This window comes from Entelurus aequoreus, linkage group LG24 (assembly GCF_033978785.1).
Source record: "Entelurus aequoreus isolate RoL-2023_Sb linkage group LG24, RoL_Eaeq_v1.1, whole genome shotgun sequence".
NCBI lineage: Eukaryota > Metazoa > Chordata > Actinopteri > Syngnathiformes > Syngnathidae > Entelurus > Entelurus aequoreus.
In genome coordinates, this window is record NC_084754.1 from 5,867,723 (window position 1) to 5,886,203 (window position 18,481).

Here is an 18,481-nt window from a genome sequence, read left to right on the forward strand (position 1 = left end):
TACACGGTTACTCTGCTGAGCTCTAGACAGCACCGACACTCAACAACAACACATCATTTGCAGACTATAATTACTGGTTTGCAAAAAATATTTTTAACCCAAATAGGTGAAATTAGATAATCTCCCACGGCACACCAGACTATAGTTCGCAGCACAGTGGTTGAAAAACACTGATCTAGAGAAGGGGTGTCGAAATCAATTTATTGAGTGCCACATTGCAGTTATGGCCGCTTGTAAGAATAAATCAGGGTTCGTACACCTTTTCCATGGCCACATTCAAGCACTTTTTAAGGACTTTCAAAATCAAATTTCCAGTTTTTCCAGAACCCTTTAAAAGGCGAAAACCAGTGTGAATCAATCCGTAGCCTTGTTGTTTGAGGTCACCAAATGCTGTCTGTAGGAAAAATACGGAAAATCTGCTAAATACCGTGGTAAGTCTGCCGATCTCCAGACAGCATTTTTAGGGCATGTTGTCGGTTATTTTGAAGAATTGTCCTGAATCATAACTGAGTCGCGTCAATGACACTTCTGCAACGCAATTGTGTAAAGTAATCGGATAACTGAAAAATATCACCGGAGCCTTGTGATACGACACCATCTTTCTTCCTCGACAAATCTTTTTTTGATCAAGTACAGGGATTTATTCCATTGCATAGTTGGATTTTTCTGGTCATATCTGCATTTTGCAGGAAAATCTAGGCTCTTGCGTACTCAAGAGAGTTTGCATGCTGCTAGCTGCACAACAGCAATCTTGGCTTGGTTGACCACTATTTTATTCCCCTTCCGGGAAGAAGTCACGTGACAGAATACAAGCAAGTTCAAGTTGATTGCCATGTAAAAAAGAAATGTGCCTGGATTTGGGTGTGTGCGCACGGTTTAATATATGATTTTTTTTCTTGCGTATGTAGTTATCTGAATTTGAACATGTCTATTTTTAGTAGGAAATCCACACAACTCTTGATGAATGAGGCCCCAGATGTTTTGGTCAGATCTTACAGGGTTCACTATATATGCCAACTAGGTGGGGGGGGCTTGTAATTAAAATGTTTGCTTGCAACTTAAAACATAATCAGCCAAGACAGCTATCATCTAAAAACACTCATAAGTTGGGGCACTCATAAGTCGAGGTACCACTACTATATTTTCACTTTTTTTTTTTTTAAGTACAAGTGGAATTGTTTAGGGGTGAATAACGGTCCTTAATACAATGGAATGAATAAAAGCACTGGGGGCTTTCAGGCTTTTATTTGTTTATTAGAAAGCAGCTGTAAAATAGCACACAATGTTTCATTATTGACAACTATACTATACAAAATCACTATTTACACATTTAAAAATCACTGTCACAGGCACAAAACTCAATCAAAACAATACATGTTATAAAAATGTCCGGGACTCTTGTTTAGTCAAGCTTAAAACATTAAGGCTAACATTTGCTATTTTTTTATTTTTTTATTTCATCTCTGCAAACAAAAATTTTAGTATTCTTCAAAGAACCCTTCAGAATACATTTATGAATAGAGGAGAGTAAAATGACAATGAGGCTGCTGTCACGTGTATTTTTCATCTTAATCATGCACAAAGATTTAGAAGGGACTGCACTAGTTAGCACTGCACGACAAGAGGAAGGTTCAAGTTGGGATGTGGGTTTGACTCTTGACTCTTTCTGTGTGGAGTTCCCTATGCTTGTGTGGGTGATAATTTGGCTTCCTCCATCAGTCCAAAAACATGTATGTAGAAGTCGGTTGGAGACATGAAATTGTCCATCCATCTAAATTGTCTGTTGACTGGGTGAGCTGATCACTACGTCAAATAAAAAATACTTCACATAAACACATGAAGACTAGAGGCGTACTTGGGTCTATGGTCTGTGTGTCACTGTGATTGATTGCATCCAGAGTAGCTCGAAGCTGCAGGGGTCAAAGGTGTGACGACCAGGCCTTGGCTCAGGTCCAGACTCCGTCCCTCCTTTTCCTAGAGCATGATAAATATTAACCAGTTAGTGTTAAAGCACACATCATGTATGGATTACTGCACTCAACAGATAAGGTTGTCGCTTTTATGGAAGTCTTTTCACCAACTCACCACTTTATATTGCAGAACCATCTCCTTGAAGGCCATGAAATCAATAAAAGACAGCAGAATGTCCACTATGTCACCTGCCACCTCGTCTTTGTGCTGCCTACAGGTGGATGAAAGAAAGATGAATGCTAAAGTTCTGTTTCAACATGTAAGCCACCTAGTGGCGTGTAAAACAAAAGCTTAAAAGGCCACCCTACTGTAAAAATAATTGACTTTTTAAAGATGCAACAGTAATGTGTGTCCCTAGAGTCTGTTAATGGGTTATACTTGTATAGCGCTTTTCTACCTTCAAGGTACTCAAAGCGCTTTGATACTATTTCCACATTCACACACATGCAAGGCCCTAACCACAAGCCATCAGGAGCAAGGGTGAAGTGTCTTGCTCAAGGACACAACGAACTTGACTCGGTTGGTAGAAGGTGGAGATCGAACCAGGAACCCTCAGGTTGCTGGCACGGCCACTCTCCCAACCGCGCCACGCCGTCCCCAACAAACATGTGTTTCCCTCGCAAACATTTGTGACGTCTTTATTTTTTATATGATTTTGTGTGAAAACGTATTTGATGTCATTGTCTAATTTGAGTCATTGGCCAGTTGCAAGAAAACGTATGTGAACCCTCTGGGATTACTTGGAATTCTACATAAATTAAGCATAACATGTATTTTGATTTTCATCAGAATCACAACAATAGACATACTAAATTAATTCTGCACAAACAATTTTATGTTTTCATTTTTTATTGTAAACATTCACAGCAAGGTGAAAAAAAGTATGTAAACCTTTAGATTTAATTTTGGCAGCAATAACCTCAACCAAACATTTCCTGTCGTTGCACATCAGACATGCTTGTGCATCAGGAGGAATTTTAGACAATTCCTCTTTACAAAACGGTTTCAGTTTAGCAATTTTTTTAGGATGTCTGCCGTAAATGTCTCCCTTAAGGTCATGCCACACCATCTCAATTGTGTTGAGGTCTGGGGCCGTACTTATCAAGCTTCTTAGAATTACTCCTAAGAAGTCTGTTAAGAGTTGACTTAAGAGTAAATAAATTCTTCGCTGAAAGCTGCACTTAAAAGTTAGTTATCAAGCGTCTTACTCACACTTTCAGCGAAGTGTAGGACTGAATCTTAAGTGTCACACTCAGAGCTGAATTACGACATTACTATGTGCCGTAAACGGAATTTTAGGTGACGTCATTTCTGTGTCCATAGAAATGACCAATTATGGAAGGGAATCCGTTGTCTAAGAATAAATAAATATCTTGGAAATATTTAAGTGGACAATGGGAGTGTATATTTTGACAATAAACTACAAAATAATACAAAACAAACTAGTCCCCGCCGGCACTCACGCTACCGCTCCCTCTCTTCTCTTCTCTCGCCCACACACTCACTGACGTCACTCACCTCACGGCCACACACATACGCTACTGTCATAACATTTTCTTTCCAATTCATTAATTAGGCAACTAATTTGAAACTGGTGTGGGTGGCTCTATATATACTAGCCCATTGCAGACACATGCAGAAATCAACAAGGAATCGAAAAGTATTAAATCTGTGACCAAAATAATACCCGCTCTGTCTAAACGATACCGTTTGATCAGCTGCTCGTCATCAAAAAAAAAAAACATTGTTCCGTTCCCTGAACGTTCGCGCACGTCTCTCTCGCCTCAGTGCCATCCCCTGCTGGCAACTCCTAACCACTTAAGACACCTCTGAAGGTCTCTTAAATATCGTGGAGAGTAGGAGTGATTCTTAGACTTAAGAACGTTGATAAAAAGCTTTTATTCTTAAGTTTGAGAGTAGGACTAAATTTTGCAAATTCTCAGGACTTAAGTGTAAAATGGCACTCCAAGAAGCTTGATAAGTACGGCCCCAGGACTCTGACTGAGCCACCCACTACAGAAGGTGTATTTTCTTCGATTTAAGCCATTCTGTTCATTGTATTTTCGTGCTTTGGGTCGTTGTCCTCTTGCATCACCCATATTCTTTTGACGGTCTGAAGTTTTCCTGGAAAATGTCTTGATACAATTGGGAAATCAATTTTCCATCAGACAGCAATCCTTTCAGGCCCTGAGACAGCAAAGCAGCCCCAAACCATGATGCCCCCTCCACCATATTTTACCATTGGGAAGGTTTTGATGTTAGTGTGATGTGCCTTTTTTTCTCCACCCGTAGTGTTGGGTGTTCCTTCTAAACAACTCAATTTTGGTTTCATCTGTCCACAGAATATTTTGCCAGTAGTGCTGTGGAACATCAAGGTGCTCTTTTGCATGCACAAATATGCAGCAATGTTTTTCTTTGACAGCAGTGGCTTCCTCCGTACGGTCCTCTCATTCACTCCATTCTTGTCTAAGGTTTTCCCAATTGTAGATTTGTCAAAAAAAATGCCAACATGTGCCAGAGTCTTTAGCTGACACTCTTTGGATTCTTTTTCACCTCGTTGAGCATTCAGCGCTGTGCTCTTGCAGTCACCTTTACAGGTCGACCACGCCGAGGTAGAGTAGTAGCAACAGTGCAGAACTTTCTCTATTTGTAGACAATCTGTCTTACCGTAGACATGAAAATCAAGACTTTTGTAAACTTTTCCAGCTTCATGTAAGTCAACAATACTTGATCATAGGTCTTGGGAGAGCTCCTTTGTGCAAGCCATGGGTCACATCAAGCAATGCTTCTTGAGAGCAGCAAATACAAAATTGGTGTGGATTTTTAGAGGGCAGGTTCATATTAGTGTCCAATGACACCGAGAAAAGTTGTCGTTGTAGGATCATATTCAAATGTTTGCCAAATGTGCACCTCCCTGCTTGGCACTCAGCATCAAGTGTTGGAATTGGGGGTTAGATCACCAAAAATGATTGCTGCTCACTGCTCCCCTCAACTCCCAAGGGGGTGATTAAAGGCCTACTGAAACCCACTACTACCGACCACGCAGTCTGATAGTTTATATATCAATGATGATGCCAATACGGCCGGGTTAACTTATAAAGTGACATTTTAAATTTGCCGCTAAACTTCCGGTTCGAAACGCCTCTGAGGATGACGTATGCGCGTGACGTAGCCCGGCGAACACGGGTATGCCTTCCACATTGAAGCCGATACGAAAAAGCTCTGTTTTCATTTCATAATTCCACAGTATTCTGGACATCTGTGTTCGTGAATCTGTTTCAATCATGTTCATTGCATTATGGAGAAGGAAGCCAAGCAAGCAAAGAAGAAAGTTGTCGGTGCGAAATGGACGTATTTTTCGAACGTAGTCAGCCACAACAGTACACAGCCGGCGCTTCTTTGTTTACATTCCCGAAAGATGCAGTCAAGATGGAAGAACTCGGATAACAGAGACTCTAACCAGGAGGACTTTTGATTTGGATACACAGACGCCTGTAGAGAACTGGGACAACACAGACTCTTACCAGGATTACTTTGATTTGGATGACAAAGACGCAGACGTGCTACTGTGAGTATGCAGCTTTGGCTTTTTTTTGCGTATGTACGTAACTTTTTTAAAATATATAAGCTTTATGAACCTTGGGTTAGGTGAACGGTCTTTTGGGCTGAGTGATTGTGTGTGTTGATCATGTGTTTGAATTGTATTGGCGTGTTCTATGGAGCTAGGAGCTAGCAGAGGAGCTAGGAGCTAGCATAACACGTACCGTACCGTACGTGCGCGTCACGTACGTAACTTTTTAAAAATATATAAGCTTTATGAACCTTGGGTTAGGTGAACGGTCTTTTGGGCTGAGTGATTGTGTGTGTTGATCAGGTGTTTGAATTGTATTGGCGTGTTCTATGGAGCTAGGAGCTAGCAGAGGAGCTAGGAGCTAGCATAACAAACACGCAGGTGTTATTATGCAGGATTAATTTGTGGCATATTAAATATAAGCCTGGTTGTGTTGTGGCTAATAGAGTATATATATGTCTTGTGTTTATTTACTGTTGTAGTCATTCCCAGCTGAATATCAGGTACCGTGAGTATGCAGCCTTGGCTGCTAAACATTCGATAACTTGACCGTATGTGCGCGTCACGTACGTAACTTTTTAAAAATATATAAGCTTTATGAACCTTGGGTTAGGTAAACGGTCTTTTGGGCTGAGTGATTGTGTGTGTTGATCAGGTGTTTGAATTGTATTGGCGTGTTCTATGGAGCTAGGAGCTAGCAGAGGAGCTAGGAGCTAGCATAACAAACACGCAGGTGTTTTTATGCAGGATTAATTTGTGGCATATTAAATATAAGCCTGGTTGTGTTGTGGCTAATAGAGTATATATATGTCTTGTGTTTATTTACTGTTGTAGTCATTCCCAGCTGAATATCAGGTCACCCCCGGCTCTCACAGCATCTTCCCTATCTGAATAGCTTCAACTCCCCACTAGTCCTTCACTTGCACTTTACTCATCCACAAATCTTTCATCCTCGCTCAAATTAATGGGGAAATTGTCGCTTTCTCGGTCCGAATCTCTCTCACTTCATGCGGCCATCATTGTAAACAATAGGGAACTTTGCGTATATGTTCAACTGACTACGTCACGCTACTTCCGGTAGGTGCAAGCCTTTTTTTTATCAGATACCAAAAGTTGCAATCTTTATCGTCGTTGTTCTATACTAAATCCTTTCAGCAAAAATATGGCAATATCGCGAAATGATCAAGTATGACACATAGAATAGATCTGCTATCCCCGTTTAAATAAAAAAAATTCATTTCAGTAGGCCTTTAAGGGTGATGGGTCAAATGCAGAGAATAATTTTGCCACACCTAATGTACTGTATGTGTGACAATCATTGGTACTTTAACTTTAATCAACAAAGTCTCGAGAAAAGGCTGTGAATATTTATGTAAATGTGATCGTTGTCACTATGGGGCATACTTGCCAACCCTCCCGTTTTTAGCGGGAGAATCCCGATATTCAGCGCCTCTCCCGACAACCTCCCGGCAGAGATTTTCTCCCGACAAACTCCCGGTATTCAGCCGGAGCTGGAGGCCACGCCCCCTCCAGCTCAATGCGGACCTGAGACTGAGTGGGGACAGCCTGTTCTCACGTCCGCTTTCCCACAAAATAAACAGCTTGCCTGCCCAAAGACGTCATAACATCTAGGGCTTTTATAGAGTGCACAACTGCGCACACAACAAGGAGACGAAGCAGAAGAACGAGGAAATTACAGACATGGCGGCCGAAATGATATACTCATCATGAACGGAGAAGTTAAACAGGACAATACTGCCATCTAATGGATAGCCACTGGAACACTGAAATTCAAGTAGTTTTTTTTTCTTCTATGTAAATAAAATAAAATAAAAAATATATATATATAGCTAGAATTCACTGAAAGTCAAGTATTTCATACATATATATATATATATATATATATGAAATACTCGAGTTGGTGAATTCTAGCTGTAAATGTATAAATAACCACGCCCCCAACCACGCCCCCCGCCCCCAAACAACCCCCCCTCCCGATATTGGAGGTCTCAAGGTTGGCAAGTATGCTATGGGGTATTGTCTGTAGAATTCTGAGGATGTAGACATAGCCGCTACAGTCTTCCCTTTCCAGATGCACTGTTTGTAAAATTTGAGCTTAGCTTTGTATTAAAAAAGTTGACCAGAAATGTGTGCATTTTTTTAACATTTCAAATTATACTTATATCACTGGAAAGGTCTCTACAAGACCTGTCTGATAAAACTGGTTTCATGTAAATCAATTTATTTTTCAAATTTTAAAACACATACCTATAACCAGATACTGGAAATAGCTTGTACTTTTTGCTTTTGCCAGGAGAAATGTGTCACTAGAGAGTAAAACTGTGGGGCCCTGAATAGGTACCAGGTAGCAGAAAATGTACATGTGTCATGAGCAAGAATAAAAAATGAGCCTAGTCTATAAAATCCACTACACCTCCCTGATACCGAAGTACATGTCAAACTACTTCCTTAACGTAAATGACCGCCATAACCACAACACCAGGGGGAGCTCCACTAACCATGTTAAACCCAGATTCCGAACTAACAAAGGTCTTAACTCATTCTCTTTCTATGCCACATCAATGTGGAATGCGCTCCCAACAGGTATAAAAGAAAGGGCATCTCTATCCTCCTTCAAAACCGCAATAAAAGTTCACCTCCAGGCAGCTACAACCCTAAACTAAGACCTTCCCCGGATTGCTAATAATCAAATGTAAACAATCAAATGCAGATACTTTTTCTTATGCCTTCTGATCTCTCTCTCTCTCTCTCTCTCTCTATGTCCACTACTTACTGTCCATATCCTACCAACCCCCCCCCCCCCCCCTCCACACCCCTGATTGTAAATAATGTAAATAATTCAATGTGACTATCTTGTGTGATGACTGTACTATGATGATAGTATATATCTGTATCATGAATCAATTTAAGTGGACCCCGACTTAAACAAGTTGAAAAACTTATTCGGGTGTTACCATTTAGTGGTCAATTGTACGGAATATGTACTTCACTGTGCAACCTACTAATAAAAGTATCAATCAATCAATCAAAAAAGATGCCATTGCTCACATGAGATGTTCAATGAAGGTGCTCATGTTGAAGCCGGGGATCCTCCTGATCAGCTGCAGCTCCACGTATTTTTCCAACTGTTCCACCTGCACACAAATGCCATGTGAGAACACAATAAGTGTGGGTTTGATAAGCTACTCACATAATCATTGAAGATGGTTGTGTAGCTGAGTTTGTTCTCATCAGTGTTGTCAAACTCCTGGTAGTGTTTCTCCATGAAGCTCAACTGCAGCTGCTGGAACTCCTCCTCTAAAAGACATGTCAAGACAACTCACTATGAAAATTGTTCATAAAAAGCGATACCAAGGGTGTAAAACTTATTTTTATAGGAGGGGCATGTTGCAATTATTGCTGTCCTCAGAGGGAGGCTTGAAACAGTGATTTCCTATTTTAATGATGTTAGATCTGTGTTGTTGTTGGGGACAAGTTTTATAAATTAGCTTTGGCTACAAACACTATGATGCATGCATTGGATAACTTTCAGATATCTATGTTTCTGTATATGTCCCTATTTCAAATAAACCTTTATATATTATACTGTATGTGAATATAAACATGTAATAGCCTCGTTACACGATTTGCCTCGGCAACTCTGATTGCATTTTTTTATGGAATAGATTCATAGATAACTTGCTTTCTAATGAAGTCAAGGTGACAAGCAAATTAAGCATTTAAGGGCTATCAAAAATTATGAGGCAGCTCGCATAAAATGACATGGCAGCCCAAAATAAATGATGTGGCAGGCCACATACAATTATGTGACGGACCACCAAAAACGATGATGCGGCTCGATTATAATGATGGGGCGGGCCATTTAAAATTATGTGGCTGCTCGCATAAAATAATGTGGCAGGTCACATTAAAATGATCTTGCGGACCATATAAATGGCGTGGCGCACCACTAAAAATGTTGTTGCAGCCTATATAAAACAATGTGGCAGGTCACATTAAATGATATGGCAGACCAGGTAAAATGATGTGACGGACCACATAAATGATGTGGCAGGCCACTGAAAATGTTGTGACGGCCCCGCATAAAATAGCATGGCCGGTTAATTTAAATTATGTGGCAGACCAGAGAAAATTATGTGGCGGACCACATAAATGATCAGGTAGGGCCACTAAAAATGAATTGGGGAACCACATAAATGACGTGGGGCTCCACTAAAAATGTTGCGGCGCACATAAAATAATGTGGCAGGTCACTTCAATGATATGGTGGACCACATAAATGATGTAGCGGGCCACTGAAAATGTTGTGACGGTCCGCATAAAATAATATGGGATGTCACGTTAAATGATGTGGAAAACCACATGAGATGATGTAGCGGCCCATAAAAATAAAGTGGCACGCCACAAGCATTTTTCGTTGCAGCTTGCATAATACAATGTGGCAGGTCACATTAAATGATATGGCAGACCAGGAAAAATGATGTGACGGACAACATAAATGATGTGGCGGGCCACAGAAAATTGTGACGGCCCGCATAAAATAGAATGGCAGATTAATTCAAATTGTGTGGTCCTTTTCTCTGGTCTGCCAGAGAAAATTATGTGGCGGACCAGGTGATGATCAGGTGGGCCACTGAAAATGAAGTGGCGGGCCACTTTAACTGATGTGGCACACTACACAAAATGATGTGGCGAACCACATAAATGACGTGGCAGACCAAAGAAAATATTGTGACGGCCCGCATAAAATAATCTGGCATGTCACGTTAAATGTGGAAAACCACATTAAATGATGTAGCGGACCATGAAAATGAAGTGGCGCGCCACAAAAACTGGTGTTGCAGCCTGCATAATAACAATGTGGCAGGTCACATCAAATGATATGGCAGACCAGGAAAAATGATGTGACGGACAACATAAAGGATGGGGTGGACCACATAAATGTAGCGGGCCACTGAAAATTTTGTGACGGTCCACATTAAATGTGGGATGTCACGTTAAATGATGTGGAAAACCAAATGAAATGATGTAGCGGACCATAAAAATAAAGTTGCGCGCCACAAAAAATGTTGCAGCCTGCATAAACAATGTGGCAGGTCACATTAAATGATATGGCAGACCAGGGAAAATTATGTGACGGACAGCATAAATGATATGGCGGGCCACAGAAATGTTGTGACGACCCGCATAAAATAGAATGGCAGGTTAATTTGAATTATGTGGCAGACCAGAGAAAATTATGTGGCGGACTAGGTGATGATCAGGTGGGCCATTAAAAATGAAGTGGCGGGCCACTTTAACTGATGTGGCGAACCACAAATGACGTGGGGCTTCACTAAAAATGTTGTTGTATACAAGTTGTACATAAAATAATGTGGTATGTTACGTTAAATGATGTGGAAAACTGCATGAAATGATGTAGCGCCGTGTTTTTCAACCTTTTCTGAGCCAAGGCACATTTTTTTCATTGAAAAAATCCGGAGGCACACCACCAGCAGAAAACATAAAAAAATTAAACTCAGCAGCCGATATTGACTAAAAAGTCCATCTCGCAATTGTTGGATATGAATTTAAACCAAAACCAACCATGCATCACTATAGCTCTTGTCTCAAAGTAGGTGTACTGTCACCACCTGTCACATCACGCCGTGACTTATTTTGAGTTTTTTTGGTGTTCTCCTGTGTGTAGTGTTTTAGTTCTTGTCTTGCGCTCCTATTTTGGTGGCTTTTCCTGTTTTGTTGGGATTTTCCTGTAGCAGTTTCATGTCTTCCTTGAATGCTGTCCCCCGCACCTGCTTTGTTTTTGCAATCAAGACTATTTAAGTTGTGCGGCCGCTATCCTTCTTTGTGGGTACATTGTTGATTGTCATGTCATGTACGGATGTACTTTGTGGACGCCATCTGCTCCACGCGCTTATTGTAAGTCTTTGCTGTCGTCCAGCATTCTGTTTTTGTTTACTTTGCAGCCAGTTCAGTTTTAGTTTCGTTCTGCATAACCATCCCTAAGCTTCAATGCCTTTTCTTAGGGGCACTCACCTTTTGTTTATTTTTGGTTTAAGCGTTAGATACCTTTTTACCTGCACGCTGCCTCCCGCATATTGTGATCACGACAAACCAAGTTCCCGAGATCTACAAAGCAATTAGCTACCTGCTGCCACCTACTGATATGGAAGCGTATTACACGGTTACTCTGCCGAGCTCTAAGACAGCACAGACACTCAACGGCACATTATTTGCAGACTATAATTACTGGTTTGCAGAACATATTTTTAACCCAATTAGGTGAAATTACATAATCTCCTACGGCACACCAGACTGTATCTCACGGCACACTAGTGTGCCGCGGCACAGTGGTTGAAAAACACTGATGTAGCGGACCATATAAATGAAGTGGCGCGCCACTAAAAATGTTGTTGCAGCCTGCATAAAACCATGTGGCAGGTCAAATCAAATGATGTGGCAGACCAGGGAAAATTATGTGACGGACAACAAAAATGATGCGGCGGGCCACAGAACATTTTGTGACGACTCGCTTAAAATAGTATGTCAGGTCAATTTAAATGTGGCAGACCATAGAATACAAAATGGCGGGCCACTTTAAATGATGTAGCAAACCACAGAAATGACGTGGAGCAACACTAAAAATGTTGTTGCGGCCCACATAAAATAATGTGGGCCGTTAAATGGTGTGGCAGCCCGGAGGAAATGATGTGATGGACCACATAAATGACGTGGCGGGCTACTGAAAATGTTGTCACGGCCCGCATAAAATAATGTGGCACGTCACGTTAAATAACGTGGACCATGTTATATAACTTGGCGCGCCAATCAAATGATGGCCCAGGCTTAAACTGAATTTTTGTTTCCCTCACCCCCCACTCCCCTGCGTTTACCTGTTCCTCAACTTTTTTGTAAATTGGCAGACCCGTCAGCGATCCTGTTCTGTCTCCCTGTAATGTTTGTCTGATCTTGAATGGGATTATGCTGAAAATCTTAATTTCCCATCTGGGATTACTAAAGTATTTCTGATTCTGATGATATGAACCACTAAAAATGATATTATGGGCCACAATATATGATAGGACGGGACAAATTTGGCCCCCGGGCCTTAAGTTTCACACCTGTGCTATAGATAATATAGCACAAGTGAATAGGCAGAGGACTTTTACCTTATATAACTTGGCGCGCCAATCAAATGATGGCCCAGGCTTAAACTGAATTTTTTTTCCCCTCACCCCCCACGTTTACCTGTTCCTCAAGTTTTTTGTAAGTTGGCAGACCCGTCAGCGATCCTGTTCTGTCTCCCTGTAATGTTTGTCTGATCTTGAATAGGATTATGCTGAAAATCTTAATTTCCCATCGGGGATTATTAAAGTATTTCTGATTATGATGATACGAACCACTAAATATGATAGTATGGGCCACAATAAATGATAGGACGGCACAAATTTGGCCCCCGGGCCTTAAGTTTCACACCTGTGCTATAGATAATATAGCACAAGTGAATAGGTAGAGGACGTTTACCTTATATAACTTGGCGCGCCAATCAAATGATGGCCCAGGCTTAAACTGAATTTTTTTTCCCTCACCCCCCACTCCCCTGCGTTTACCTGTTCCTCAACTTTTTTGTAAATTGGCAGACCCGTCAGCGATCCTGTTCTGTTTGTCTGATCTTGAATGGGATTATGCTGAAAATCTTAATTTCCCGTCGGGGATTATTAAAGTATTTCTGATTATGATGATACGAACCACTAAATATGATATTATGGGCCACAATAAATGATAGGACGGGACAAATTTGGCCCCCGGGCCTTAAGTTTCACACCTGTGCTATAGATAATATAGCACAAGTGAATAGGTAGAGGACGTTTAAAATGGTAATCCTACCCATGATGATGTCTTCTATGCATCCAATAACAGAGTCGAAGGCTGTATCTATGGCTGAGGAACTGGATGAAGACAAGATTGACAAAACATTGGGTTTTATTGGACAGAAACACCACAGAATGAGACACGTCTCTTCAATTATTAGCAAACTATCTCTTGGCTTTAACTAACCTGGAAATGGCAAAGGTTTCGTCTTCCATGTCAACCATTTCCACAATGTCCTCCCCGCAGGCCTGCACACCTGTGGCGGGGAAGAAATGTGAGGCAACGTCTGCTTTAAAATGCACAAGTCTTTACTTCGTCAGAGCTGTGTATTATCACACCTTACAGGTTTAGCGCTTTACTCAACGACGACGTCAGGCAGTAGCCTCGGCTAGCTAACGTTAGCGACACGCGTGAGTCGTTAAAAATGGTCGACTTCCGAATGAACAACACACCTAAATGAATTCAAGACGCGCGTTTAAGGCACGCAGGCGAAAGGTAATCACTTACTTCGTTCTTCAACGTCCATGTTCGGGCAGTCGTGAAGGATATGGTTACCCTGGAAACGACGTATTTCGGTGCGGCTTTACGTAATCTCCGACAGAACCAAGTTAAGAGCACATTGGTTCCTACCGTAGGTGAGCGCTGGCAAGTTGTGTTGCGTTCGTGTACTGTCCTACAAGTCGAAATTTGCGAACTTCCATTCTGGAATAGCAAGTGGATGCGCCAATTTAATTTGTTGTCTCTTTAAGGCATCATTGACTTTTTACGAGTGTAAATAAATCAGTCATACGCATGATAATGCCATCAGAAAAGAGCTATAAGGATTATTCATAAAGTAGATTACTTAGAACAGTGGTTCTCAACCTTTTTTCAGTGATGTACCCCCTGTGAATTTGTTTTTAATTCAAGTACCCCCTAATCAGAGCAAAGCATTTTTGGTTGAAAAAAAAAGAGATAAAGAAGTAAAATACAGCACTATGTCATCGCTTTCTGATTTATTACATTATAACAGTGCAAAATATTGCTCATTTGTAGTGGTCTTTCTTGAACTATTTGGAAAAAAGATAAGTTTTTATTTATATTAATAAAGGATTTTTTAACTGTTGCTATTTTTAGAATATTAAAAAAAATCTCACGTACCCCTTGGCATACCTTCAAGTACCCCCAGGGGTACGCGTACCCCCATTTGAGAACCACTGACTTAGAACACACTAACAGTGGTTCTTAACCTTGTTGGAGGTACCGAACCCCACCAGTTTCATATGCGCATTCACCGAACCCTTCTTTAGTGAAAAATAAAATGTTTTTTTTTTCAAATTAAAGACAAAGTTATGTTTTTGGTAACACTTTAGTATGGGGAACATATTCTAAGTAACAAAGACTTAATTTAGAGTTATTTGGTTAGGGTTAGGGGGTTAGGGCCAGGGTTAGAGGGTTAGGGTTATAATAAGGCCATGCTGAATAAGGCATTAATAAGTACTTAATAATGACTAGTTAAGAGCCAATATGTTACTAATGTGCATGTTAATAAGCAACTAATTAATGGTGAATATGTTCCCCATACTAAAGTGTTACCATGTTTTTTTTACTGGTGCACAAAAAGAACCGTGCATGACCATCACCTTGTTCAAAGAACAAAACCAACACAGTGCATAAACTCACAACAAATCACACACCTGCAAATCAGTGTGACTTCTGCTGTTGCCATATCCGTAATACGCCGATAGGGAGAATCTTTTATTTACACGATGAGTCTGGTGTGTTTGGACCTCCGCCGAACCCCTGAGCCCGACCCCTAGGGTTCGATCGAACCCAGGTTAAGAACCACTGCACTAACATATTATTTATTAATTCTGGTTTATTGAAATTACAGGAGCTAGTAAAGTTACAGACATTATGTGTCCTGTTTAAGGCTAAAAGTAAAACATTACCAGCAAATTTACAAAAAATGTTTGTCATCACTTCTGAGAATGAAGAGCATAGAAGAAAAGGTCATTTCAAACATCAGTATTCAAGAACAACTTTAAAACAAATGTGTATGGGGTTAAACTATGGAATTATCTTTACAATGAGATAAAAGATTGTAGAAATATATTCCAATTGAAAAAATATTTAAAGACAGAACAATAATATCATATGGACAGCCATAAGTGTTTACATTATGCTTTATATTTATTATTTTACTTATTTTTTGCCTGGTTTTGTATAATCCCGTGAGGTGTATATTACTTTTTTTTTTGTTCGGTTTGTACTTCATGAAGTTTTGCACTTGTGTTTTTATTATATTTGGATGTAATTGTTGGTTTATATGATATCTATTAAGTAAGACTACGTATTATGTTGAAGGGGGCAGGAAAATATAAGATTTTTCTTCATCCTGCTCCTTCTCAGACATTGGTGTGTAAATGTATAATTGAATAATTGAGGTATAATTGTCTATCGATCAAAGATGCACATCAATGAAGGAGATAAATAAAAAAATGAAATGAAATAAAATAATAATCGCATTATCAACGGGGGTGTCAAAAGTGCCATTTTTGTCCCACTGATAATGCAATTATTCATCTATTCAGTGCGCCCGTAAAGTATTCACAGCGCCTCACTTTTTCCACAGTTATGATGTTACAGCCGTATTCCAAAAAGGAACAGATCAGTTGTTGTCCTCAAACTTCTACACACAATACCCCATAATGACAATGTGATTTTTTTAAAATATTTTTGTTGCTAATTTATTAAAAATAGAAAAAACACATGTACATACGTTTTCACAACCTCTGCTCAATACTTTGTTGATGCACCTTTGGCAATAATTACAGCCTCAAGTATTTTTGCATATGACGCCACAAGCTTGGCACACCTATCTTTGGGCAGTTTTGACCATTTTTCTCTGCAGCACTTTTCAAGATCCATTAGAATAGAATAGAACAGAATGGACTTTATTGTCATTATATTTGCATATAACAAGATTAAGGACTCCAATTTAAGGTGTGGTAGTGGAAACAAATATGGGTTAAAAATAAATTACACAAGAAGTAATAAAGATAAAAAATAAGAATTGAAATAAACAGACTACTATCCAATAAAAATAATAAGCAATCCTGTACAATATACAAAATACTGTACAATATACAGAACAAGACAAGAGTCCCATCCATCATTAGGTTGGATGGGAAGCGTTGGTTTTTAAGCGGTAGAAAATGGAAAGGATGGTTGTCTCTTTACTTTAGTGCGTTCATCTTGGTCTAGTCAGGGAAGGGACCAAGAACCCGATGGTCACTCAGGAGAGAGGGGAACCTTACAGAAGGGCAACCATCTCTGCAGCAATCCACCAATCAGGCCTGTATGTTATAGTGGCCAGACAGACGCCATTTCCCAGTAAAACGTGTGCCAAAAAATGCACCTGAAAGACTTTCAGATCATGAAAAACAAAATTATATGGTCTGATGAGACAAAGATTGAACTTTTTGGCGTAAATGCCAGGCATCAAATTTGGAGGAAACCAGGCACCGGTCATCCCCAGGACAATACCATCCCTACAGTGTAGCATGGTGGTGGCAGCATCATACTGTGGGGTTGTTTTTCCAATGACAGGAACTGGGAGACTAGTCAGGATAGAGGGAAAGATGAAGAGAGAAATCCTGGATGAAAACCAACGCTTCCCATTCAACCTGATGGAGCTTGAGATGTTTTGCAAAGAGGAATGGTCGAAACTACCCAAAGATATGCAGGTGTGCCAAGCTTGTGGCATTGTATTCATCAAAAACGCTTGAGGATATAATTGCTGCCAAAGGTGCATTAAAGTATTAACAAAATGTGTCGATACTTATGTTTAGTTCATTTTTAAATACATTTGCAAATATTCTTAAAACCTTTTCAAATTGTCATTATGGGGTATTGTCTGTAGAATTTTGAGGACAAAATGGTTGTATTTCATTTTGGAATAAGACTGTAATAATAAAATGTGGAAAACAAGAAGCGTTTTGAATACTTTCCGGATGCACTGTATATCATTGAATAGAATATTTAACTTATTTGCTTGGAAGAATATATTCATTGATGTCCAGAAGTAACAAATGTACTAAAGAGTAAACTGGATGCCGAGATCCATGTTTTTGTGTTATGAAGCGCATGTAAAATATCAACTAATAAAGGGCACGTCATATACAATTTTTACCACAAATGCATTTCATTGATAAGAATATATCAGCATATTCCCCCGAATAGTTGTATTGCTAATAATTTGTCGTAAACCGATCGAATCTCCGTCGGAGTTCCAGGAAAATGTGGAACTTTGTGTTTTTATTATGTTAAAATTTGTCATTTGCACTAAAAAAAAGTTTGGTTTAGTACAAAAACATGCATCAAATTAAATTCAAGTTTTATTAAAAAATTTAAAAATTGTTTGACATAGAGTATTAAATAAACCCTTTTTTAAAGGGGGAGGAGACCTTAAAATAAAATGTTGCTTAGTGCCCCCATTTAGCCTGCAAGCATTCGATAAGAAGGGGTGCAAAATATATCCATCAATGGAAAATGAACAGGGCGGAGACATTCCAGTATCTGGAGAGAAACGTTAGCAACAATGGCAAGAGCTCTGAAGAAAAAATGGGTAAGGTTTGGAAAGGCAAATTCAACATTTGGCAGCTTGTACAATACAGGATATTAAAGAGAAGAAAAAAATTGCGTTTGAAACAAAACCCTAAAAATATGAAGCAGTAGTTATTTCAGCATAACTCCATGCGTCTGACAAGTAGCAAATGACAGCCAATGACTAACAAAGGTGGATGTTTCTGTTAAAGAAGGATTTTAGACATCCCGGAGAAACCATATAAGAAACGAACAAGTATGGCAGGGAACCAAGAAAGAGTTTCCAACGCCAACCAAAGGTGGATGTTTCTGTTAAAGAATTTTAGACATCCCAGAGAAACCATATAAGAAACGAACAAGTATGGCAGGGAACCAAGAAAGAGTTTCCAACGCCAACCATTAACAGAAAGAAGGATCGTTTGTCTTGATACGATGGATGACAACATAATCTACAAAATA

The 18,481-nt window shown here is 39.8% G+C and overlaps 1 protein-coding gene across 3 annotated transcripts; it reads right to left on the reverse strand.

The window, feature by feature from the left end:
* Positions 1-1,462: 1,462 nt before the first annotated feature.
* Positions 1,463-14,040, reverse strand: arl2bp (ADP-ribosylation factor-like 2 binding protein). Of its 3 annotated transcripts, none has more exons than XM_062036226.1 (7): positions 13,943-14,040; positions 13,622-13,691; positions 13,451-13,512; positions 8,754-8,860; positions 8,612-8,697; positions 2,086-2,182; positions 1,463-1,974 (listed from the first exon to the last, which is right to left on the reverse strand). In XM_062036226.1, exons 1-7 carry the CDS (start codon positions 13,959-13,961, stop codon positions 1,876-1,878), a joined length of 540 nt encoding a protein of 179 aa, XP_061892210.1. In that variant the 5' UTR covers positions 13,962-14,040; the 3' UTR covers positions 1,463-1,875. The 3 variants fall into 3 exon arrangements, with proteins under 3 accessions (XP_061892210.1, XP_061892211.1, XP_061892212.1); XM_062036227.1 differs by lacking the exon at positions 13,943-14,040 and adding an exon at positions 13,774-13,890; XM_062036228.1 differs by lacking the exon at positions 13,943-14,040 and adding an exon at positions 13,779-13,796.
* Between the last annotated feature and the right edge of the window lie 4,441 nt (positions 14,041-18,481).